Here is a 27295-nt window from a genome sequence, read left to right on the forward strand (position 1 = left end):
TCCTGAGTTTGTGTAATGGAATCAGTATTAAGGTAGAAAAGGCAACCATAACCAATATGAGTGTTTTTATGAACTGAAAATATTCCTCAAAAGTCCCATCTTTTTTTTTTCCTGGGTTTTATTTGAAGTGTTGATCTCCATAAGAAGATACATTTGTGCTTTTTAGAACCAAAAACCATCTCAGTGTAGTTTTATATCTCCTCTCTCAGGCTTCTCTCTGGAGCTCTAGTAACAACAGGTCGGTGGGCGGGGCTTGGGGCATGGCTGAGGGCAGTGACTGCTTTGTTGTGACATCACAAAGTTCCAGAAGTCCTGATGGCTGGTTTTAAGGCTCAGTTTCTGAATACAGGCTGTGTGCATTTCTCTGTGGACTGAGACTTTGATACTTTCACAGTATTAATATAGAACCTAGACCTGCTTTATAATCAAAAAACACATGGACCCATATTGATATTTTATACAATATGGGACCTTTAAAATGTTTACTTTTGAAAGCCCACCCCTCCCAGGCTCTGTGCTCGTCATAATCTGCTCCGTGGACCCTCTCGTTTGCTGGAGTGGTGGATGCAGTGACGATAGCCCAGGTCCCTGCCAGGCCTTTCCCCCTCTGCACATCAGCCACCCAGCAGATGCGCTCTCAGAAGCCCAAAGGCAAACAGACTCGATGGCTTATCAGAATGTTTAAACAGCACGACATGGTGGGAGAAAGCAGTGTCTTAAACGGGATCTAGCCAATCTTTAACCTGCTGGAGAAAGCCCTTCAGTGTCATTATCAACATCCATGGGGGAGTGTTTACACACGTATCAGATACCGCGGACAGACACAGTTTACTTTACTGTTTGTCATACATTATCACTCATCAGAACGGCACGTACAGAAAAAAAACAACTAAATACGATGAGTAAGCACATGTAGGCTGTATATGTTTTGTCTGGTCAGCATTCGAGACCACTGCTCGCAGCCTCTTCGTGGCTCTGTCTTCAATTACTGCTTCAAAAAGAAGGTAAAGAAAGATTACAGATAAAATCATGTGTCTTTACTCTTGGAAAGAAAAAAAAAAGTTCTTGTTTCATGAAGCTGTGCAGTGTGATAAATGGAGAGTGGCAGGGCTTTGTTGTAGCTGAAATGGGGATACCCTGATCCTTGGCTTCCTCTTCATGCTGCACTGGAAGTGTTAAAATGAGAAAACTTGGATTCCTCTATGCGCCTTATCCCAGACCTGTCACAAGAGGTGGTGGTCAAATTACATAAAAAAAGAAAAAAAACAGTAGTACAGAACTTAGACCTGTAATGGTGAGAACCCAGCATGAAAATCATTACTCATTTCCCTCCAGTTGCTCATGAAAAATGCATTTTTAGTGTAATTTTGTAGTTTGTATGGAGGAGCTATTTAGTGATTTAGAAGATCATGTGGATCATTTTGATTGCAATTTTGCAGCAGGCTTACGTGGCTCTGCTTTGCACACACAGCTGGTCACTGTGGATTAGCTGACTTTAACGCTAAAATAGCCAGACCCAGTACAGACATTCTACTCCTTGCTAGTATTTAAAGGTCCTATATTGTATAAAGTGAGATTTCCATGTGTTTTTGATTATAAAGCAGGTCTAGGTTCTATATTAATACTGTGAAAGTATCAAAGCCTCAGTCCACAGAGAAATGCACACAGCCTGTATTCAGAAACTGAGCCTTAAAACCAGCCGTCAGGACTTCTGGAACTTTGTGATGTCACAACAAAGCAGTCACTTCTCTCAGTCATGCCCCAAGCCCCGCCCACCTGGACCCACCATCCAACCTTGCAGGATTTGGTTTCTCTGAATGTTTACCTGAAATCTGCTAGATTCTTATTTGATCACTCAGAAAACAGTCAGCCAATCAGAATAGAGGCTCAGCTCCTCTCTTCTGATTGGCTGACTGACCTGTTGTTACTTGAGCTCCAGAGAGAAGCCTGAAAGAGGAAATGTAAAACTACACTGAGATGGTTGTAGAATTTTAAAACCACAAATATATCTTCTTATGAATGTGAACACTTCAAATAAAACACAGGAAAAGTGTAAAATATGGGACCTGTGAACATTAACTATGTACATTCATGTCATTCAGAAGGAGGTTACCATGAATCAGAATATCTCTGTCGTTACTTCCTTTCTCTCAGACAGTCATGAGTCTTTCTTGATTAGTCATATCAGTCTTGGGTTTGTATACATTCTTGGTCAAAGGTAGAATGTTGAAATGATCCATGTGCTTGTGGTCAGTGTGGGCTTATCTGTCTGTGCTCTACAGAAGAATGTTTCCTCTCAGAGATAAGACTTGCTATAAACAAAGCCAGCCCCTTTACTGACCGGAGGATTCATCAGAGTAAAAATAGCATTGTTATTTTCCCCTCAAAAGTGAGAGCATGTAGTTTATCCCTGGGCGTATGCTTCGACATGATGCTGTTTCATGGCTCAGCCTGCTTGATGAAGCCCGAGGGGGCAGGCTGATTGAAATGACTGGCTGCTTCAAGATGAGAACACAATGGTTTGTTCTATCATGCCCTCCTCATAATGGGAATTCAGGTGTGAAGTGAAGACTCTTTCAGACTGTGTTTGCACAAGACTAATATCACCCCGAGACATTCGGTGATTTGTTGTAACTGTTAAGATCATCAGTTGATATAATACTGTGTGAACCTGGCTCAGCTGGGGTTTATGAAATAAAAATAGCTGTGAGATTTCCAGGGTATCTGTTGAATTTAGTGGTGGTTATTGCTGTATGGCCATATTAACACATTAGGGAACCCATAGGTAAAATGAGCTGGAGGCCCCACTGACTCCAGACTCCTTGACTAGAACTGCTGGACTACTGTCTTGCCATAGGTTTGCAGTAGGCTTAGGCTGAGATTTGATAATATAGTGTTTTGCATATAGTGGGGAAGTATTTGTGATATTTGATATTTTCCCTGTCATATTTCCTCACAGTATAATATAGGGATCCCATGCAATTTATCATATATTGCGATATTCAATATTATGGAATATCACAATGATAGATATTATCGAATATTGTCAATATTTCCTGCCATATACATATTTTTGATAATATAGAAAATGTATTTATTTATTTATTTTTTGCAGTTTGCCAAATCTGATTCTCATTTCACTGTTTTGCTTATTGTCTATAGTACCTTGGCATGCGACAAGTAAAACTTGACTTAAAATGAAAAATACAATAATATAATTGTATATTATGAAAATAAAAACAACTGAAACATAAGATACAACAAACTGAAAAACAAAGTAAAATTAATGAAATTAAAATTACATCAAATCCAAAATTAAATATTGAAATATATTAAAATAGTTCCTTTTTTTGCAGATATTTCCCACCATATGTGGCATTACATATAACAGTAACCTATAATATAGGGATTCCATGAAATTTATCATATTTCAAACATTTGTGACATTCAATAGTATCAAATATTATTGACATTTTGCACAGTCTGCCCTGCTGCTGAGTGCCATCCTCATTTCACTGCTTTGCTTACTGTCCATTGTACCTTGGCATGTGACAAATGAAACTGTGAACGGTTTAGTGGCAGCATCGATTTTACCTGAAACATAAAATACAATAATATAATTATATATTATAAAAAAAAAATAAAAAAAAAAACAATTGAAAAAAATACAAGGAAACTGAAAAATAAAATGAACAGAAACTTCATTAGGCTGAGATTTGGGGGCGACTAATAATCAGATGCCAAATTATACTGTTTGTGCAAACAGGGTTTATAACTTTGTGTTTTTCTCTTTGCTTTTCCTCTCTTTCCCGTGGCCCTACTCTTTTTTTTTTCCTTCCTTCCACAGCATGCGGTCGTGGTTTCTACAAGTCTTCCTCCCAGGACCTTCAGTGCTCTCGCTGTCCAGCGCACAGCTTCAACGACCGCGAGGGCTCCTGGCGCTGCGACTGCGAGGACGGCTACTACCGAGCGCTCTCTGACCCTCCATCTGTGGCCTGCACAAGTAAGTCTGCCATGCCGTTGCTAGGTAAACACAGCACAGACCACTTGCCAGGATCTGAATTTAAACAGTCGCACATGTGAACGGGGGAAAAAAAAACACACTCTCTGGTCCCCTGGCCAGACCTGTTCAGTCAGTCTGCCGTGGTCTCATGAAAGCCCCAGATGTGTTCCACAGCAGTTCGTCTGCCTCCCAGTATGTCATTATAATTATGTTTGCAGGCTTGCGTGTCTGTTTTCTGTCTTAGCTGGTTGCTAATGATGAGAGGAGCAATTTGCCATTTCCCGTCTGAAAGATTGCAATTACAGTCAGCAGCGGCAGCCCAGGCAGCACCCTGTGTCTTCATTTGCCCTGGCTAGTGTAACAGTTATGTGACAGCCATCGATGGCTTATTTACACAGGCCTGGGGGGCAGGGGTAGGGGGGGGTTCAGTCTGAAGGGTGGGACTCATTTGCTTCCAAATCCATTTTATTTCAAGGTCGCCCCGGATGTTTTGGATGTTTTAGTTTTTTTTTTGTTCTGTTGCCTTGAGCTAACATGCACAGGTAATGGCACACCCCATTGTTAGCACCCTGCTTTATCTGGAGGTCAACAGCACCCCCAAATATAATCTCTGCACCTTATCTGTGTGTCTTCATTCTGCTGATAATGTATCACAACACTCCTGGATTGACCCGCTGGCTTGTGGCAGTTTTGATGTCTCTATTAAGAGGAGCAGATAGATGAATATTTCAGATTGTGGTCATTTATTTTGTACCATTTTCTGTTGATTAAAAAACAACAAAAACAGCATATGCAGGAAAATAAGCATGCCTGGTTCACATCCTGAGCAGTGCCGCTTTTTTCCCTGAGGACCCAAAGTAGGCCAAGTCAGAATCGCTAATGTGTGCGTGCGTGTGTGTGTGTGTGTGTGTGACAGAGAGAGGCTGAAATATTATGCAAGTAGCATCATTTTATAGGGACTGCATTGGGTTGTCTGTGCATTAAATCAAAGAATGAAAGACGGGATTATACAGATTAGAGTTTGGGTTTGATGTTGTAAATATGAAATAAATATATGAAGAAAGATAGTGTGTCATTTATGGGCTTCTGTGAAGCAGTGTCTTGAGCAACATCTCTGTCTCTGCTTGCCCTAAAGCGCTTTCCATTTACTTCACCATGTCGTCAGTGCACAGGTGTGCTCATGCTGCCAGATGTGTGCACTTCGGTCATGAATTATTCAGCATTTGCACCTTTTTATAGATTTTGTTTTTTTTAATTCTTGTGGAAGAATAATAATATTTTTGGTGTAGGTTTGTGATGTAAATGATTATATACTAAAAAAAATAAATAATTAAAACTCAGAGTGAGATAAAGATGCAAGAAAAAAAAAGATTGTATCTTCTGAAAGAAAGTTATTTATCTCTCATTATTAAAGAGCTATGATTTCCCACAACCATTATCTGTCAATTTAGCTGTTTTTCCCCTCCAATGTTTTTAATAATGGTCTTAGTATTTGGGTCATTCTCAAACTGCTCTGTTGGTACATTACCTGAACTGGCCATAGAGTCAGCCGTTCCCTTTGTGTTCCAGTGCTAACATGGTTTCAGCGAGCACATACTGCATACTTATTCTAATTATGGTTTGAGCAGAGTGTGTGTCCACTCTGGAAAGCTGAGAAAACAAGTCAACTTAAAATGCTGGTATGCAGATTAAAATCACATTTTCGTAGCATTGATGGACACAATTGTCCCATAAACACTACTTAAAAACAGAATAAAAAAAACAAAATTGGACCATGGTGTTAGCACTCAGCCCTAACACTACAGCACTGACAATGAAATCATGAATCATCGGCACAGCTCACTGCTGGGGTAGTTTTCAAATGTAAAATTGTCAGTAATGTTGCAAAGTTGCAGCTTGATTAACATCTATTAGCATTGTGTCATTTTGAAGGCTGGTGTACTCATGCTGCCACAGGAAGCCTCTGGTTTATTGGGTGTCAATTGGTTTGTGTCAGTTGACTGAATAGCACATTTCTTTGCAAAGGTGACACGTAATAGTAAATGCACAGAGCATGGAACAGGGTGGGGTGGGAAGATCAATACGGGCCCAAAGCTTATTTTCTCCCTGGGCCCCTCCTAATGTGTTAATGGTCATTTCCTGTTTGTAGGAAACAGGAAGCATTAAGACAGCTTGACTCAGGGTAGAAAAGTTGTTGTGACACCAGTATGAAGTGCTGCCTCACAGTCCCCTTCGCATGTGATTGACTCCTCAGTGCCTCGATGTTCATTGAAGCACCGACTGAACACGTTTCCCCACATGGTTGTTTACTATCTGCTGAAAGACAGAAACCCAACTGAGAAACACCCTTCCCTTTGGTTCCCTTTGAATAGCTTGAAGATATCATTAGCACTTATCATTTAAAGTAAGACTGGGTAGAGAACTAGGACAGTCAATGTGGTACAAATTATATGTTGAATTTAAAGGCAATATCATGCACCCTGGCTCATTCTAAAACACTCAGGGGTTTTGCTGCTACAGTCATTTGCTGTCTGTTCTGAGCAGTAGCATATGGTGGCTATTGTTAGCTTATGTTAGCAAACCTTAGACAGATTTTGTCTCGCAGTGTAACTGACATACTTTTAGCATTAACATTTAAATGGAAGTAAACTTACCGTACTTTAAGAGGAGAAACGTTGGTTTTTACGCAGCTTTTACTCTGAAGGTCATGGTTCGCATGTCTGTATGTCCACAAGGGTCTGCCTGGGTTCATGTCATCTTCCTAAGTCCACATGGATCCCGTGGAGACATCCATGTGCAGCCCAGAATATGAGTTTGCATGGACTATCCATGCCAGACAAGTAAACTGGACACATCATGCTCCACATGTATGTACTGTTCATATCACTAGTCTTGGTATCCCTGTTAAGTGCAACAGACAAGGGAGCACTTCTTGCCTTCACAAAGTCACATCATGTTTTCAAGCGCGCATGTGTGGAATGTGTCTGTTTACGCATTCCCCCGATTTTAGTACAGATACAAGGGTTTCTGCAGTTTGCATCCGTCCACGGGCAAGCAGAGACCATGAACCAGCCTTTAGTCAGGCTGCCGAACTATAGGAAGTTACACAGTCTTGCTTTAGGTGAAAAGGCAGCTAGTTCTGACAGGTAAGAAGGGCAGATGGCAGAATTGTAAAGTTAAAAAATAACTAGTTTCTCGTGAAGGAAATCAGTGACCTCAATTGGTTCACATGAAAGTTCCTCACCAAGCTGAGATCTGCATGTTGACCTCCATTCCCATCTGACACAAACAAGGACATAACACAGGCTAAACAAATCTGAGGCCCGCCATTGACCACAAACCACCTATCGCTCTGTGTAGCACATAGGCAACCATACATGTCTTATTCTTAAAGACAGGTCCATTACTTACTTCTCCAACCATCCTAATTTGATGTTAATGCTATTCTCGAACGTCTCCCACTGATCAAGGGAAGGACACACATGCAGTGGTAAGCAGAGGAGAAAGTTCCCTCTTCTTTGCAGTGTCCTCTGGCTGTTCCCTTCTAGGTAATCACCTTGGCCAAGTAGCGCAGTAATTACTGAAGCTGGCTAATGCACACTTTCCATTATTCATTTTCATTAACTTCAGGTCTACACTTGACGACCCCATACCATTATATGTAAATATGTATTTTTAACTTGTATGAATAGCTTCCTCATTCTCCCAGTGCAATTTCTGTACGTGCATTTCCTCATTCATCACCGGATTAAGTCAGTGTGACCAATAGTCACTGTGATTTTCTTTTTTCAAGCCTTACCCAGACCAGGAAAGAATAGTAATTGAAAATGAATTTGCACTGCCTGAACAAATAGCTTGATTGACAGATTTTTTTTTTAAATAGGGGTTTGTAAAGCTACCATATTGTAGGCCTTAGCAAAACAGTGAGATGGATCTCTGGCACACAGAGATTAAGAATGTGTCTATGAGGATTTGAGAGGAAATGAGATGAAGATGTAATGTGGGGACATGAAAAGCCAAATCTGTGCTGAATAAAGATGAGGGAAGAAGTTCCAAAAACACAGTTACAAATACATTGTTTCCCAAGTGTTATGTGTTGAGAGGGGGCGGAAGGAGAAATGCTTTTGTCTGATGAATGTTTGTCCATGCCATTCATATGCAAAGTTGTGAGAAAATGAGATATGTACAGGGCCGGCTATGGGGAGGCATTCTCGCCAGAGGCGAGGCACAGACTGGAGTTGTTGACAGGTTAGGGAGTGGACATCAATCATGCAACAGCTGTGAGCAGTGCTGGTGCTAGCAAGGGGCTGAGAGGAGCAGTTGTGAGTGGCCGTCTCCTCCTCCCAGACCCCAACAACCCCCCCCCTCCTCTCTGCCCCAAAAATGTGCCACCTCAACAAGTTGATATCCGTCAGAGGGTCCATCCTGCCTGGAGTGGCTGGGGGAGTGGAAGTGGGCTGCAGAATGTAGAGGCTTGTGTTGCCACTAGATATCAGAAGTAGGGAACATCAGTGGCTGACAGTCAGCACGATGCTGATCCCCCCTTGAAGTTTCACTGCAGACATTACCATGCCCCAATTCGGTAGACATCATCAACCTCCAACCAGAACTCATGTTAAGATCATTATCTAAAAAACTTCTTTTTCATTTCACTCAGACTGAGGCTCCAGCTCAGGTTCACTGAAAGGGAAATGCAGGTGTAATCCACCTGTGTCTTTATTTGTTATTTTGGTCTTCAAACTAAATTCACCACAGCTGTACAGTTTTTATGTTAAAATGGGATTATTTGCAACCTTTTTTCGATAATATGTCTTTTTTCCCAATTTGTCTGATAGCATAATTGTCTCACCCCATCAGACCTTGTTGTAGTAATGTCAGAGTGACCCCAGATTTACTTTACTATTGTCAGGGCTGGATTTACCAACAAGGAGGCCCTGGGGCAAAAATTAGCTGTTGGCACCTTTAAGGGTTTAAAAGTCGAATTTAAGAGTTTAAAGGTTCCATATTGTATAAAGGTAGATGTCCATGTGTTTTTTGATTATAAAGCAGGTCTAGGTTCTATATTAATACTGTGAAAGTATCAAAGCCTCAGTCCACAGAGAAATGCACACAGCCTGTATTCAGAAACTGAGCCTTAAAACAGGCTGTCAGGACTTCTGTGACTTTGTGATGTCACAACAAAACAGTCACCCCTCTCAGCCATTTCCAAAGGCCAGCCCACCCGGACCCACCATCCAACCTTGCAGGATTTCTTTTCTTTAAGTGTTTTCCTGAAATGTGCTATATTTTTATTTGATTACTCAGAAAACAGTCAGCCAATCAGAGGTGAGGCTCAGCTCCTCTCTTCTGATTGGCTGACTGACCTGTTGTTACTTGAGCTCCAGAGAGAAGCCTGAGAGAGGAGATGTAAAACTACACTGAGATGGTTTTTGGTTCTTAAAACCACAAATAGATCTTCTGATGGAGATCAACACTTCAAATAAAACACAGAACAAGTATATAACATGGAACCTTTAAGAATATACGCCATAAAGACACTTGTCAACTGAACATCTTAAGATGCTAACTGTAGATTGGATGCGATAATTGGAAATGATGCTGATCAAAACATAAAGTCTCTTTGTCCCAGTCATGGTCATGCACATGCACATTTCCTGCCCATATTATAGTGAGCCAAGTCCATGGCAACAGGAGTTTATATTAAGACATCACACTCACAAGGCTTTGATCATTGTTCTAAGCCTGATTGTTCCACTGACATGACAAAAGAGGCCTAGCACCATGTAGCACAATGCTTTCATCAACAATGCTTTTAGCTAATGCAGCTGAGGTGCACAAAAATGTGTGTATTGTTCTTACAAAGTCTTTCTTAGTGACGGCTTTTTTTATTTATTTTTTTGCCATCATACAGTCTCCAGAGAAATTGAATTTCCGATTGCAGCACACATCTTGTGCGAGTGGCAAATCCAATATTGAATTCATTGTGGTGTTGAAGTAGTATTGAAATTTTAGTAATAATGACAGCAGCAGTTGGAAGCCCTTCAGCTATCAAAAAACAAAACAAAAAAAAAACTCCTTCAAGCTCTTCTCCTCTTCAGTACAGCTTCCCCTCAAACAGGTTCTGCTGCAACCACATCATTAGAGGCTAGGTCACGGGGTCACAACACACATTTGTAGAGCGAGGATTACCTCATGGGCGATTTGAATACCACTCACCCCTGCCGCCCCTTTACCCACAGTTCCCCAATTAGAGCACAGTCTGCTAATAGGCTGTGGAGGGTTAAGGCAACCCTGAGCACATCTCAAGGCCGATAAGCGCTGGATTCTTCTCTCCTAAGCTTGGATTTAGTCAGGTCTCACAACTCTACACAGAGCGGACATGGGCTTTGAAAAATGACCTAAAAACCATCTGCTACTATACCATGTTTTCTATACGGTAGATTATTAGATGTAGAGGTTCCCTTTGTGCAAAATGACAGATTCTGCTTTAAATCTGTGCCATGTTAGCATGCAAATGTTGCAGCAGGAAACTTGAACTGTGCATGCACATATTCCATATTTATGCATAACAAATATACCCTCACACACACACACACACACACATGCTCACTCATGCTTGGTCACAGTGGCAGCGTTGGAGGGAAGCTAGCAAGTGATTGAGACATTTCAGGCTGTGGGGGCTGGCAGGCTAATCCGTGAAATGAAACTTGACTGGGAGGAGGGGTGAGAGGAGCGAACACGAAAGATAAGACAGAGTGGGGGAGTGAGAGGAAGAAAAAAAAAGAGTAAAAAGGAAGAGGGAGAACTACAAGCCCTTGAGCTATGAGGATGAGCAGACAGACAGACAGTGGAGGGCTCAGGATGCGGTGCAAATCTGCGCTCCAGGTGAATTGGGGGCAGAGTTTCATATTCCTGAGTTCAGACGGAGCCTATTCGGAGAAACAAAGAGACACCAAGGTAGAGGAAGAAGAAAGAGAACCGAGGGTTCAGCGTGGTTCAAACAGACTGGGTCGTATGATGTGTCATCTTCCCATGTCTGAAGGGAAAAGTGTTTATACCGTTTACAAGTGGCCACACTTGTGGCTGGGTGAAAGGTTTGCCTACGTAGCTTTCTCCCCCTCTGCCTTCATCTCGCTCCAAGAACATTGTTGGTTTTTTTTGGGTTTCTTTGTAGTCTTCACTTTCGCACAGTTGTCGAAACCCAGCCACTGATTGTTGCCATTGGAGAGGGAGTTTTCAGTCACAAACCGACAAACACCTCATTCAGAACATACTGATTTCTTTGAAGGAAGAAAGACAAAACTTCCATGGTTGTGTGCATCTGAAAAAAAAACCAAGACAAAAACACAAAGGTCACGCAGATCCAGGAACGGTCTAATCTCATTTCCTTCCCTCTCTTGTTGCCGTGAAATGGCCACTTTGATCTGTGGCACCTGAGACCCAAATGAGAGTGGCACAAGCAAAATGAGGTCTTATCAGCGCAAAGTGTGGCCATAGAAATGGCAGAATAAAAAGATCCCTGAGGTCTGGACTTGGAGGAGGGCGGCATGCGAACATGTGCGTATGCGTTGAGGCACACCTTCCCTTTGTCCGCGAGGGAGACTGAGAGCACGGGTCGAGTGTCAGTGCCAAGGCTGAAGTCGAGTGGCGCTATCAGCAGTCACTCCTCTCCACTTCACCTGCCACAGGTGGCTCTTTCATCTTCCCAGTCCACAGTCTGTCTCTTATCTCACCCGATAATCATGAATATGGATGTCTCCGTTGAGCCCTTGGTTCTAAAGGGTGGAACAGGGAAAAAACAACTAAGTGCTGTATTAATGAATATTGCGATAGAAGTTTTGGCTGTATGCATATGCATGACCTATTTTGTTAGTTAATGTGACAAATTTAATGAGTCGAGAGGTCCCTCCCCAAGAATATTTCCAGAATAAACAGAGCAGTTTAAATCTCCCAGAAATAAAGACGTCCTCCACAAAATTCATAAACAAAGAATACAAGTCATATAATCTTTACTGGGTTCGGGGGGGGGGGGGGGGTTATTTATATCAGCATATGGGACATAAAAGCCAACAGCCTGGCATTTGAAAGATGAAAGCAGTATCATTGTTTTACGAGATGAGCTAATCTCCTCGCCATTACGCGAACGGTTACAGGAAAATGGTCTGTGGTCGTGTTCACGTTTGATGCCACAGAGCATAGTTGTTACTGTACCTCAAGTGAAACTGTATATGGCAGTTACGGGATGGTGATAATCCAGATTTAAATCTCGTTCATAAATTCTGTGGGTCAGCCAGGCTTTGAGTCTTTTTTTGGAAGGCATTAATTTAACGTGTCCTGCCGTCACAATGATATACCTTTCCAAGGAAAAGCAGTAAAGACACTGCCTCCAGCTGGGGGATAGTTGTATATTTTCAGAGAACAGGACAGGACTTAGATATAGGATGTCTGTGGCTTCTGACTCCCTGCTAAGCATTTGTCCGACCATGTAATCATGTCTCAGTCATTTCCATAGCAGCTGCAGATTTTATGCTGTTAACAGTGGCCATGTAAACAAAGCCTTCAGTCCATCTGCATGAATCACCAGCTATATTTGCAAGCACGGGTGGTGTACTGTTAAAAATCATTAGGTTGTTTCAAAATTGAAATATGAGGAGCTGGGCTGCCTTAAGGCTACACTAATGATTATTTTTAATATAAAGGTATATATTCACATATTTTACACTTGTCTGGTGTTTCATTTGAAGCGTTATTCATAAGAAGATATATTTGTGGTTTTAAGAACATAAAACCCATCTGAATAGAGCTTTACATTTCCTCTCTCGGGCTTCTCTCTGGTGCTCTAGCATGAACAGTGTCAGTCTCTGAGCCTCTCTTCTGATCGCTTTATTGTTATCTAAGTGACACATAGCCAGGCCAACCACAGGCAACAGATTGGAGCCTTCTACTCAACACAACTCGAAAGTAATGTTGATGTCCATCACGCCTGCAATGTCAAAGTTACAAAGCCACAGTATGTCAAAATACATGAGTTTTTTAGTTTGTTGTGGAGTTTAGTTAAAATTTAGCATGTAGCTAAAGTGCTGAAGCACTGACTTACTTTGTTAATATGAGCAATCTTTCTGAAGAAAACAAGTTAGACAAACTTAAAAAAAAAACAGAGGTTAGCTAAGTTATGATAACAAGAGTTACCCCTAAACCAACCCTCCAGTTATATTGCTTTGTTAGCCGTTTGCAATTTCAAGTCTGATGTGTCCCAATGCCCAATTATTTTTACTATTTTTTCTGCAGTGTTAGCAGCTAAATTACATTAGAATCAGTTGAAGTTCTTTGACACATTCATTAGAAGAATATAACAAATTAATAAATGAACCTTTCACCCAATTACAGTACATTCTGGAAAGTATGCTAATATGTAAACAGTTGTTTTTCACAACTTAATTTGATGAATTAGGTCACCAGTCATTTGAACATTTAGTCTGAGACTCATTGTTTTAAGTTTAAGGCTTGTGAATATGGATGTAAGATGAGATAAGATAAAATAAAACTTTATTGACCCCTCCAGGCAAAATTGAAATTACAACAGCACAGAGAAAGGTAAGAAAACATGAGCTATTTCAATGATTAAAAACTAATGAAGGTGAGGATTAAATGAAATAATAAAAAAGTAAAGAAAATAGAGAATTGACATTAAAAAAAGCTATACATTAGTTATTTGTGCAAATATTTGTGCATACTACTCCAGTAGTGCAACATGATATGTGTATATGTATATATATATATATATATATATATATACAGTGTCATAAAAACTGTGGTGCACTGTGGTACTGTTGGACTCTGACTTTGAAATTATTCTTCCTTTGAAACTCTGGGCTCCACTGCTTGATTTCACAGCCTCGTTACACTGACCTTGGTGCCTGCCAAAGCTGACTTCCTTTCTGTGTACCTGCACCATTTTTTTTTCTGGATCTGAGTCTTATTATAATTGAGTGTCAGTGTTTGGCTCTAGGGCTGGACCTGGCATGTCCCGTAGTGTTTTTTTTTTTTCTCAGAGAACAGAGAAAGCACAGATCCAGTCAATGCACAGTCTTGGCTGTCACTTTCCTTGGCACTCACTTATTTAATTCTGTTTCCTCCGTGTCCACCTCTGACAGGACCTCCCTCGGCGCCACAGAACCTAGTCTACAACATCAACCAGACCACTGTTAGCCTGGAGTGGAGCCCACCGGCCGACACGGGCGGCCGAAACGACGTCAGCTACAGGGTTATATGCCGGCGCTGCAGCTGGGAACCCGAGGAGTGTGTACCATGTGGGCCGAATGTGGGATACTCTCCCACTCAGTCAGGATTAGTGGACACTTATGTGACCATCATGGACCTGCTTGCCCACGCCAACTACACTTTTGAGGTGGAGGCTGTCAATGGGGTGTCGGACCTGAGCCGCACGCAGAGGCTGTTTGCGGCAGTTAGCATTGCCACTGGTCAAGCAGGTAAGGACTCTTCCATCAAAGTGTTTATTGATAATGCCAATAATGAATATTTATTTCCAATGTTCTTCTGTGGGGTAAAAACACTTTATGATTGAACTGCTGTGGAAGGAAGTGTGACGTTTTTATAGGAAGGTTGATCTTCTGAACTTTTCTGGATATTTGCAAAGTTTCTTTTAGTTTGTGTATCCCACTATACTTGTTGTTATTATTATCATCTCCTGCTAACCCAGATTCCAACACATTTTTGTTGTAGAGCATTGACTTGGCATATGGTTTAAAATTATTTGTGTTTTTATTTCTTTCAGTTTAGGGAGATAGTTCAACATTTTGGGAAATACAGTTATTCGCTTTCTTTACGAGTTAGATAAGAAGATCGATATCAATCTCATGTCTGCGTGTTAAGTATGGAGCTCGAGCCAAGAATTGATTAACCTAGCATTAAGTGGAAATAATCTAATAGTGGAAGAAACAGTTAGCCTTTCTCTTTTCAGTGTTAAAAAAGCTAGCAGTGCTAGCTACTAAGCTAGGCTAACCTTGTGAATGCAGTTTTGTAGTTAACACACTAGACATAAGATTGATCTTAAAAAGGGACTGAGCACATTTCTAAAAGTATTTTCTTAAAGGTGAAGTTGGAAAATATTAGGCTCACACCAGTCTATGCAGAGTTTACAGTTTGCAGGTTATGCTATATGATATCATGGGACTCAACCATTGCTTCAGCTGAGAGCGCATTAGGCTTCGCAACATGGTGATTGACATTTTAATTTTAAAAACCTCTCATATGCAAACTATGGTTATGATTGCCCATTAGCATTAATGATCATAGTCTGATATGATCCATAATATTTCCAATATGCACATTACCCAGATTAATTTAATGTGTATATCAGCACTACAGTGGCAAACATTATTAGCTCGGCAATGATGCAGTCTCCCAGTGCCTAAAGAGCTACTACTGTATTTGCAGCTCAGTCTCAAGGGGATCCACCATAATTAAAATGCTGTATTTTACAGTGACAAACTCCAAAGCCTTTTTTATTCATTATTTCTATGGATCCATCCAACAAGATTCCTTTTTCATGCTCGAGCATCCATGTAACAAAGTTGGCCCATAAGACTACGTTCTGACCAGGGGGATTAAAAGAAAGCTGCAAAGAGAGAGCTGAAGCTTTAACTGGATATATAACTTCTGTTTTCAGCAAACTATTCTTGATGTTTGCCACGTGATGATGGCTAATTATGTCCTGCTGCTCTGACACCATCATCATGCCAATTTTCTCTTCGAAACATACATGACAATAGGTCGTGGATTGTAACTACATCTGCTGCACTGACATAAATATGTCAGTGTACTAGATGTGTTCGATCTAGATCTGGTACACTGACATAAATGTGTCAGTGTACCAGATGTGTGTGTCTGTGGGAGGAACAGATAGAAAGAAAGAGGCTCTCTGTTGAATATGTGCGTGGGATACAGTGATGGGGATGATTTATTTTGCAAAGCTGGGCTCATGACAGTGACACAAGCTGGACTGTGCCCAGGGGTTGCCTGACCAAGGACATGAGGACGTCAGCAGGAGGATGACCTGCAGGAAACAAGCCAGAAAAAATAAAAAGATAAAAAATAACACTTGCTCTCGTAGAGTCACTCATAATTATACCTGGCATGTTGACAACAGACAATTACTCAGTTAACCCGATGGAATATTTAGCCATTAGCTATTGTGTGAGAGAGCAGCATGCTTGGCCAAGATGGTGTCATGTTTATCTTTTTGAGTGAGGGCACCATTTTAATTGCTATAACACTGTAATCAGTGTAATTGGACAGGATGGACCAGGTCACTGATTCCATTATGGTTTGACATCTGATGGTTTATGCCGATCATCAATATCTGTAAAAATGATATTTTTCATATAAATAGTTACAAAGATACCTTGATTTCTTTGTGAGTGTTGTATGGTATCTGTGTGGAACAGCTTCTGAAACAGCATTTAGACCATGACGCAATACTAAAACTCTCTCTTTGAAACCGAGACTAATCAAATTCCTTTAGGGTTAGCAGCTCTTCAAGACAGGGCAACCCAATCCATCTGTTCAATGGTAGAACAGTTCTGGGTCAGAATAATACCTTTAGATGAAAGCTGAGGGTACAGATGCTAGCATTGAAAAGAATAAATTAAACATGCAGAAAAAAAAATCAACATAGGTTTATTATGTTTTTTAATCCATGGCATAACTGGGTAATTTAACATACTTTACGTTTCAGTATTAGTCCAATAGGGATCTAACCCTGGAGGAATTTTTCCAACAAGTTTGCCAAATCCCTGTCTGAAAATTTTGCTTGATTGAGAAACATGAACTAGAATTAGTCTGTTTCTAGAAAAATATCATCATACCATGTCTTACCACCCATATGACCATTTTCTGGAAAGGTTTTGGCAGAAAAAAATGCTTGGTTAGGCCTTTACTAAAGGACACTTGGTTGAAAATAACTAGTGTTTACTGTCTGTAGGAATCAGTGAAACGTGGGATGCTTTGTTGATCCATCCATCATCCTCAACATGAAGTTCTGCCGCAGGTCAATAATCAGCATTGGGTTGATATTGACGGTCTTGTGATGGTTCCCTCCTCTTTCCTCTTCTTTCCCGTGTTGAGCAGACATTAGCTCCACGCTGCAGGGCTCATTGTCCTGCTCACTAGACCATCATTGTGTCCAGCGCTCTCCGGGCTGTTAGGGAATGCTTGAGCGCTTCGTAATTGGAAGGTCGGCGCATCCTAAAACAAATGCTCCTTCCTGACTAAGCATGCAGGACCACTCATTAAAGAATGACTGCATTATTAAAGCTTTTATGGCTCATCATTCAGAATTGATTAACCTTTGCGTGGTGAGGCACTGGAGCCCCATAGCACTGAAAGAACCTTAAAAAAGGAGAAGCCCTCTCCTCCATCCTGCCCATCTCCACCTCCTGAATGATAATCAGTGTGAACACGAGCTCCTAGCTGGGGACTCAGGGAATGAACACGCATTGTGTGAATGCAGATGGTGATCCATCTGATGAGGAATTCACACCTCCCCTAATTACACTAAAGGAAATGTCTGGAGCGAGGCTGGAGCTTACACAAGGTGCTGAGTGCTTATTGTTCCCAGAAACCTAATTACACCTCGGCTCTGTCTTAAATGAGTTTAAGTAGAGGCTGTGAGAGCATAAGCTTGATTTCTCCGTCCTCACAGTGGTTGAATAGAAATTCGTCATGTTGAGGATTTTCGCTGTTTTTTTGCCGCCGCCATACGCTGGAAGTTAAGAGTGTGTTTCAATCAGCACTCCATTGTGAGTCAACAGTGCCACAGAGCCACCCTCCGAGGGCCCTCCGCGCTTTAGCTTTCCTCGAGCGCACTTGTAAACAAGGCCTTTTGTTCTTCCAGCACACTTGTGAGTGGGCACTGCTCATAGAATAACCATTAATATTTATTCAAGCGGGTGTTCGCATCTCTGAGCCAGAAAAAATCACTGTGGAAAAGGGCACAGAAATAGGATTTGAAATTGGTTATGGGAAATGCTACAGGACCTGGGTGTGTGTGTTTGTGTGTGTATATGTGTGCGCATATGTACTTGTTGCATGTACACATTCAACTTGAGACCAGTGAAATGGGGTTTAGGTGCGATCAGCAAGAGGTATAAACAGTATAATGAGCGAGAGGAAGAGCCTGTGGAAATTGATTTTAATGTTGACTGCTCGTATTAGCCAGAAGCACAAAGCCTGTTACACCCAGATAGCAACTTTCACAATAGTTGGGCTGTGCTCTCAAGTATTCATGGGCTCCATGGGTGAGTCAGAGCAGAAAACAAGGGCTGTAGCCAGATGTAGCCAGATGCATTATTTAGACTGTGATGAGTTTGAGTTGTAATGTCTCAGAATGTCAAGAATGCCATGGCTGTCATTTGAAAGAAAAAAAAAAACAGCAAACACTCTATAAAAGGAAAGACACAATTTTTTTTGTGACATCACAAAGTTCCAGAAGTTCTGACGGCTGGTTTTAAGGCTCAGTTTCTGAACACAGGCTGTGTGCATTTCTCTGTGGACTGAGGCTTTGATACTTTCACAGTATTAATATAGAACCTAGACCTGCTTTATAATCAAAAAAGACATAGACATCTCACTTCATACAATATGGGACCTTTAACACCCTGTTTTAGCTTGAACACACCCCTTTCACAAATTCAAAAAATGCATTTAAACCACTGTATTGAACCACGCCCTTTCCCCATGGTAACCCCACAACCACTGACACTCCCACCCCTCTCATAGATCTATCAGATTGTTGCTTCAGAGTTCCCCAGATGTTTGAATGTCAATAACAATACCAGTGCAATAACATTTGATGGTCATCCAGCAATGATAGAACTGCAGTGACGCATGCAGCATCTATCATGTTTCACTCACTTGCCTGAAGCCTCTTTTTTACTGGACAAAATTGAAAGCAGCAGCGCTGGCTTCAGACACTGAGACGAAACATGTAAAACTGCTGTCACATTTTACATAACAGGATGAATGTGTGGAGGGAGCTTCAGGCTGTGGTGACTTTGACTGGATTATGCCAAACGCCAAGAATGCTGTGGTCATCATTCCAAACCATCTCGAAAGGACAAAGTCATAATATTGAATTTTAAATCAACCTTTGTGTGAGATACAAGTTTCCCCACGTCTCACATCGGAGGAATTTGGAAATCAGCTTAACTGAGTTAACTTCTGTTTATTTTTAGCCTTTCCGTGCCTCATTTTTGTGCGAGTACAAACCTACTTACACATTCAAAGAGAACAACAGGCTATTGCCTTTAGTACAATCTCTCAGTGCAAAAGAGAAGAAAGAAAAAATAACAAAACATAACACTAAGGCACACAAGAATGTAAGATAAGCATTTTAGTTTGATCCTCTCTGCCCTTTGCGTTGCGCAAGACGTAAATATCCCTGTTTAGTTTGAGTCTGCATCACTGTGCTTCAACAGTTTGGTAGACTTAGTTGCATGGTTTGATAATTATTTTGCTCTACGAGAGAGCAATGATCATTAAGAGATTATTTGATCATGGGTGCAAATTAGTGGTAACCTATATAGCCACTTTACTGAGACTTTATCATCACTAAATGGATATAATTCAGCGCCTTTGTGAAAGTAACACTTTGGGAACAATAGGGCCATTGATTGATCCCTCTTTGTGTTTTAATCTGCCATGGTGGCCTTAAACAGAAGGATTGATTGATTGCGAGGAGTCCCCACTGACCAGTGCCAGCCAGTGTAATTTTCTAGTTAAGTGGATCCTCCTTTGTAGCATTTTGTCCCCGGTTTTACGTTACCTGGGAGCCCATTCTTTTCACCGGCCTCCTGCTCCACATGCTTTGCAGTAATTTGATGAGAGCCGGGCAAAGCAGCGAGATTCAACAGCTGCAATAAAACTGCGGTGGTCTCAGAGCAGCAGCTCGGAGCACTTAACCTGTAGCTTTTTCTGTAAATGCCTCCTGATTTGTCTGTCACCCAATCCGTCAGCAATGAATAATTTTCATGGAAGGTGCACTTTAATTACTTTCCCATTTAAATGGCATTATCATGGCCTATCTTGGTAATTAATCTCACCAAGTATCCTGTTTCAGCCTTTTATTGCTGGCAGACGAGCTCCCTAAATCCCCCCGAATCTGCCGTGCTTGAATGAGTCCTCCCTCACAGAAGCTGGCGTTGCCTCTTTCCCCTTCACTTGGTCCCTATCGCAGCCGTTGGATGGTCCTTTCTCTCGGCGCAGGCAGCCTGTCAGAGCAGCGGGCTGTTTCACTGCCTTGGAAAAGGACACAGGCAGACACATCCATGCAGGGCTGTAGTTAAGAACAGGCCTCAGCTAATGCGGGTTTAGGGAGCTGATAGCGGCAGATAGGCTGCTGATATTCTGTGTTTTTCTTACTGTCGACAAAATCCCATAAAAGAACTAACCCAAAAATAAATGTCTCCTACTAACAAGTACATTGAGTGTAAAAAGGAGTGACCTCTTTTTTTTTGTAGTTTTTTCTGGGAAATTACTGAGATTTTTTTTGTAAAATAAAACCATATATCTGTGAGCCGTTTTAAAAGCTTTACAAAATAACCAAGAGTCAGAAAGTATTGAGAGACAGATGAACACATGGTTTGAGTCTAGTGAGATCTGATGACAGTGTGGAAAGTGTAGACTAAAACCAGCCTCATACTTAAAATTAACCATTTTTATGGCTTAAGCCTTCCAAGAATTCACTGTTTACACGCTTAATTTTATTCTGGCCATTGATGAAAAGTGCCGTAAATGCAATTTATGAGAACTCTTGGTTAAAGTTGATGCATTGGTTTGACAGCATCAATAGAGGAAAGATCATAGACAGTGTAATGACAGCATGAATGTGATCAGTGAATTTCAGAGGAATGTGCAGTTGGATTGTAGATTGCCTTTTTTTTTAAGGTCCCATATTGTATAAAGGTACATGTCCATGTGTTTTTGATTATAAAGCAGGTCTAGGTTCTATATTAATACTGTGAAAGTATCAAAGCCTCAGTCCACAGAGAAATGCACACAGCCTGTATTCAGAAACTGAGCCTTAAAACCAGCCGTCAGGACTTCTGGAACTTTGTGATGTCACGACAAAGCAGTCACTGCTCTAAGCCATGGCCCAAGCCTGGCCTATCCGAACCTTCCACCAAAGGTTCAGAGCTTCTCTTCTGATTGGCTCACTGACCTGTTGCTACTAGAGCTCTAGAGAAAAGCCTGAGAAAGTAGATGTACTGAGATGTTTTTTTCTCCTTAAAACCACAAATATATCTTCTTGTGGATATCAACACTTCAAATAGAAAACAGGGAAAATGTAAAATATGAGACCTTTAAAAGTTGCTGCAGCCAAGTATGTGAGTCAAATGCTCACCAAAACTGGAGTCAAGTCTCAAGACCAAATCTGGTTATTTTCAAGTCAAGACATAACCAGCGCCAGAACAAATCAAGTCCAATTATCTACCTATTTTAGTCAATAATGGAAAATAGCAAATGCAGATGTTCCAAAACTGGAGCCTGCAACATGAAAAGAAATATTACAGAGAATCAAGAAAAAAGGGGGGAGTCAGCATCCAATAGTGGACCAAAGGAAAACCAAGACATCAGCAAAAACTGTTTTAAGATTGAAGACGTTGCAGCTCAGATGCTCACATGCACAGAACTGTCCTTATTTCTTTGTTCCTTTGTCTCAGCAGCCAAATAACAGGTGGTTTTACTGGTTAGGCAACTGAAGTATTCTCTCACATACCATGTTTACCAGAGGGAGAGAGAGTTAACACTGAAGCTAAATCCATGCATTCATATATCATTACATGCTGTAGGTGGATAGTATTATTTTTAGTCACAGTATTATTGTTATTGCTACAGTTCTATTAACTATAAATTTTGTGTTTGTCTTAAACTCGTCCTTATTTTCCGTGGATTATTTTTGTTTGTTTCGGCAGAGAGTCTGTCTCCAGCCCTGTCTGTTTTTGCTTGGATCCAATGTTATTAATTTGGCACATTTGTAGAGAGTGATATTATTTCATTCTGAAAACTGTCGGGAGAAGTTGCAACATTCTGATGTTTCTGGCTCAGCTGGGAATATGTGGAAGTTGAAAAGGCAGCGCTGATTTGCATTCAGCTTCATCCTATAGGCTGTGTTCCTCCAGAACAGACACAGACACGGCTTTAATTATTCAGACCTCGACGAGGCAGCAGAAAGAGACTGAGGCAGTGTGTTTTTTTTGGCAGTCAGTGTGCTGTTTACCTTCCGCAGAGCAGCTCAACGTTTCACTCAGACCCTCACCTTTCTGAAATCACTTCTTTTACCCCTCACAGACGTCAGCAACTCGCATTTTTCAGCCAAGACATTGACAACTCATTTTCTTGCAGAAGTTGGCCACTGAACAAGTTTCCCTGAGCATTGTTGCACTTATCAACATTTTTGGGGATATTAAATTGGTGTGTGTGTGTGTGTATTTTACGAGAGCTTTGTAAACAAATAAAGATTTCTCTGTTTGAATAAAGCAGGAAGCTCAGACATTGAACGATGTTGACTGGACGCCACTGCATGTTTACATGTTGGTGACAGGCGGGCTGAGCGGTACGGGTGACGATCTGCTGAGTTGAACATTGCCCGTCTTTCTCTAAGTGCGGTGTGTTGGCGCGTCTTCAAGAAAAAAACATGGAGCCGTTAATCTGCTCCACGCTGCAGGTCAGCCTGAATAAAGTGATGAGCCAAATGCCTTAAATGTCCACAGTTGTCAAAGTGTCAGGAAGGCTCAGATTATTATGATCCCTCTTTTAGCAAATCTAAGAGGAGCTAAATAAACCTCTCTGCAGGACAATGCTACAGCTGACCATGTTCGGCCTGCGTCATTTTCCTGCTTATGACAGATACTTCAAATATCCAAAAGAAGAAGATATTGGAAGATAAATGATGTTAATAGATCAATTCACCCATAATACTCTCTCTGATACAATGGAAGGGTTTTCGGTTTTATTGCTACAAGAACTGAAAAAAGACATTTCAAAATGAACTAACTTAAATAAATTAATCACTGTTGATTAGGTATTCTAATTCTTTTTCTGCCACCTCGCATTAATTAATTAATTATATCATTAGGAATTATTTGTTACATGCTGCTGGGAAGTAGTGAAAAACGTGATGTAAATGTCAATAAATTCATGTACTTTTTTTTTTTTTTAACTAATGAAGTGCAGATACGAGAATGTCCTCCTATAAAGAACCCCATATGTCCATATGTACAAACAACTTATCACAGCCCATAGTTCAGTTCTTAGACGACCTCTGGTGGCAGTAATTATGACGGGAGCAAAGGAGGATGTAGGATGGCTCTACAAAGCACAGGACTTTGATACAGGAGACTGCTTTTTGTTTTCTGTCTGAAACCAATTGTCATTGTGTGTTTTTATGGTAGGGGTGACAACAAAGGTCCTATAACCTTAGGGGAATACTTATTTTAGCCCAAACCACAATCTTTGCCTAAACCAGATCAGTTTTTGTTTCTAAACCTAACAACCCGGTGGGCCTGGCAGTGTAGGTGCGCTACCTCCTATGGGTCATATCCAACAAGGCCAACTGACCATAAGGTTAGTTGTCCCTACCCTTGGATATGACTCATAGGCCATTTACCAGCAACAGTCATACCTCACCTTTGCTGTCATGGTAACAATAATAAATGGTTTGGTTGGGTTTAGATACAACTACTTGGTTAGGTTAGAAAAGATTGTGGTTCGGGTTACAGGACCTCCAGTATTATGGTTACAATAATAAACATGCATTTAAGGTTGTGTAATGGTCATGGTCACAATGGCATTTCAATTTCAGAATTTAGCTTTGAGCTACAACAGTTTTTCAGGTTTCTCATGAATTTTCACAAAAGGGGAGCTAATTTTGGCCAGAATTGCTGGGAAATGCCAAGATCTTAACTCCCATTATTCCCTGGTTTACAGTGGAACTATTTTTATACTGATGAAAGATGTTGACAGCAGATTTGTGGAGACTTTTGAATTTTAATTTTTTTTAAATATAATTTTTAATGTTATGAACACTACAAAACAAACCCCATTCACTTTCATTATATAGAGGTGGAGGTACAAATGTATAGAACTGAGATATCTCAAAAAGTGGACAAGTTTGGGTGAACTGACCCTTTAATGTACTGAAATGAGCTTTCGGTGTGAAGAAGCATCAGCTAACCTGGCTTCTGCCTGTATTTGGATTGTATTTTCCAACAGTACATGAGCAGATTAAGGCATGAGTGCCTGAACCCTCTCCATGCCACCACCACAGGCTGACAGATCACGAGCAGAGAGTATTCGCTCAGTGAAATTACAGACCTGAGGGGTGGTTGATGAGAAATGTCACTGTCGACAAAAATGGAACTCTAATGTATTCCATCTCAGGTTTGTTGGACACTTATTAATGTCTCCCTGTGAGTGCCACTAATTGAGGTAGTCAGTCTGGTGCAGCACGTGAAGCATGGGACAAATAACAGTGCGACCTGAGATCAAAAGAGCTGCAATGAGAATATACATATTTAGTAGCACTATGAATAATTATGATAATAATAATGAAGATGTCGTGAAAAAGCAATGAACAATAGCACCATAAATAAAACAAAGGAATAGCAATAATACATATTCATGGTCATAAAACATAACAAAGCAAGTTGTGGGAAAGTAACATAGAGGATCACAGGAAAGCTAGACCATAAATGTGTGTTTTAGGAAGAGATTTAAAAGATGAGATAAATTTAGCCATTTGAGGACCTCAGGGCCTCTGACGGCACATGGGGAGTTAAAAAGTCAGAAATACACTGCGAGGCCACACCATTCATTCATTTAAAAATGATAAGTAGAATTTTAAAATCTACTCTATAACTTGCAGCCAGTACAAAGAAGAAAGGATATGTGTAATGGGCTCTCGTTCTCTGGTACCTGTTAAAAGCCCACTGGCTGAATTTTGGATTTAATTGTAGAGAGGAGAGAGAGTTTTTGCTGCAGATTTCTGGTTCATAGAAATTGCTTAACTTGGGAAATTTTCTGAAGTTGAAAAAAGCATAAGTGTATGACAGATTTGATATGATTATTCAAGGTGAGGTTGTCAATTAAGTGAAAAGATTTCACTGAAGTTATTCCGGTCACACCTGAGATAAACCAGGGTATCGTCTGCATAAAAATGTTGTTGACGACGATGTTGTCCGATCTTATGAGACGTCCCAATAGCAGCAATGTACATGGTGAACTGAATCGGATCAAGTACCAAACCCTGAGGAACCCCCACAATGCAGGCTGGAGGTGGAAGATCTCGAGTCAGCCTTACCAGGAAAGAAAGTTGTATCTACTCAAGGGCCATGCCACTGATGCCACTGTGAAGATGATCAATAATGTCAAATGCTGCACTGAGATCAAGTCATTCATGACCTTAAGAAGAGCTGCCTCTGCGTTGTGGTGGGGTTTAACAGCTGAGTGATTTGAATATTGAATTATCATTCATGAGGGCTAAAAATTGACTTGCAACAATCAGACTCAAGCTAAAAAAAAGACATTTTTTTGGAGATAGGTCTAACATTTTTAAAACCATTTGAATTGAGTCCAGGTTTCTTAAACAGGAGCTCAGCAAGAGCATATTTGAAATAGCTAGGCATGGTACCGGAGTAGGGGAAACTATTTAAAAAGTTCGGTAAAAAAGGAGAAATTGTGTTTAAAACGTCTTTAAAAAATGGAAGGAAAGCATGTGTGGAGGACAAGGAGGAGGGGTTCATTCTGTTGATAATTGAAGAACTCAGAGCACACTGCATTCTCAAGTTGAGCATCAAAGACCACATTATAACATAATGATGCTCCTGATTATTCATCATCTTTCCTTCAATGTTGATGATTTTTTTTTTCACTGCTTGTGAGAGAGTTTCATTTCTACCAATGATCATTCCGAGAAATGGAATCTGATAATAATAACAAAGTTTGGAAGCCAGTTAATGAAGCTGTTTTATTCGCTGCAATGCTTATAAATCAGAAAAATGCATTGGCTGCAAAAGCAAACACAAAAATCGAATTTTTATTGATGTTTAAGGAACACTGTGTAACTTTTGAAAAGGGAAAACTTTCTTCCCATTGGAAATATTGAATTCATAAGCAACCCCCCCCACCAAACAAAAAAAAAACATCCTAACTCAAGCACACCCAGGAATTTTGCTCTGTATCATCACTTGGTCTGTTATGACCAGGAGCTTATGGTGTTAGTTATCTTAGCTAGTGCTGTTAGGAAACTTAAGATAGATAATTGCTGTGTAACTGAAAACACTAAGACTGTTCCAAGACTTTATTTTAACTTGTCGCTACTTGTACTATTGTTACATTAAAAAAAAAAGATCCTCAAAGCGACTCTGACTCAAGAGAATTGTGGAAAATGAAAAGAACTAAAATGTGCCTTTACCCTGTAATTGCCACTTGTGGCCACAATAGTTGTGGTTTAGTAAAAGTTTAGCAGCCTCACATTGTGATGATATGATCTTGTCATGTTATTGTTATGCAAATATGTGTCATCCAAAGGAATGAATCAGGGCTCATAGGCTGTAATCAAAATCTATCAAAAGTTTCACACATGTTTTGTCTGATTAATGGATAACAGTGCACTGCAATTCATTGCTTTGTGCATCATTTTGATTTTTTCATATATGTATTTATATGCTAATATATAGCCTACATACTCTGACATATTGTGATAAATACTTTGGGAAATATTCTTATTGATTTGAAAGTTTGCTTTTTGTCTTTGGAAACAGTAGTTTGTCAAAAAAAACAAAAAAACAGGAGCAATGACAAAAAACTTAAGGTTTACTTACTGGTTTTTTTGGTGCTTTCAGCTACATATAATGCTCATCAACAAATGAGGTTTTCTCAGTCTGTGGTTATAAAATACATGTAATGAACATAAACATGTTATTGGGTAGTTTGAGATAAAAAGTAAAAACTGTACAATATAAAGACATAGTGAGCCTCCTGAAAAAGTAAATTACAATTACAATATTATTATTATGTCAAGCAAAATGCCGTGCTGAACATTCACCACTTATGTCGATTTTCTGCTTTTCATGCTGTATATTGCTGTAAATTGAATATCTTGGACTGTTAGCCACACAAAACAAGCAATTTGAAGATGTCACTCTGGGCCATCTTAACGTGATAATTACTTTTTTTCACAATTTGCTAACATTTTACAGAATAAATGACAAA

General features: G+C 40.4%; 1 protein-coding gene across 8 annotated transcripts in view; it reads left to right on the forward strand.

Annotated features, from left to right (window-relative positions):
* epha7 (eph receptor A7) overlaps positions 1–27295 on the forward strand; it is a 96877-nt gene that overhangs the window by 21090 nt on the left and 48492 nt on the right. For 7 of the 8 annotated variants that reach the window (XM_071478464.1, XM_071478466.1, XM_071478468.1 and 4 more), the window contains exons 4-5: positions 3848–4003; positions 14158–14493. In XM_071478464.1, the coding sequence (XP_071334565.1) occupies positions 3848–4003; positions 14158–14493 (492 nt within the window). Of the gene's footprint in view, positions 1–3847; positions 4004–14157; positions 14494–16035; positions 26137–27295 lie in introns of those variants that run through there. The other variant, XM_071478472.1, reaches the window with a different exon arrangement.

This window comes from Trachinotus anak, unplaced genomic scaffold (assembly GCF_046630095.1).
Source record: "Trachinotus anak isolate AG129_WGS33_773 ecotype Australia unplaced genomic scaffold, CSIRO_AGI_Tana_v1 ptg000005l, whole genome shotgun sequence".
Taxonomy (NCBI): domain Eukaryota; kingdom Metazoa; phylum Chordata; class Actinopteri; order Carangiformes; family Carangidae; genus Trachinotus; species Trachinotus anak.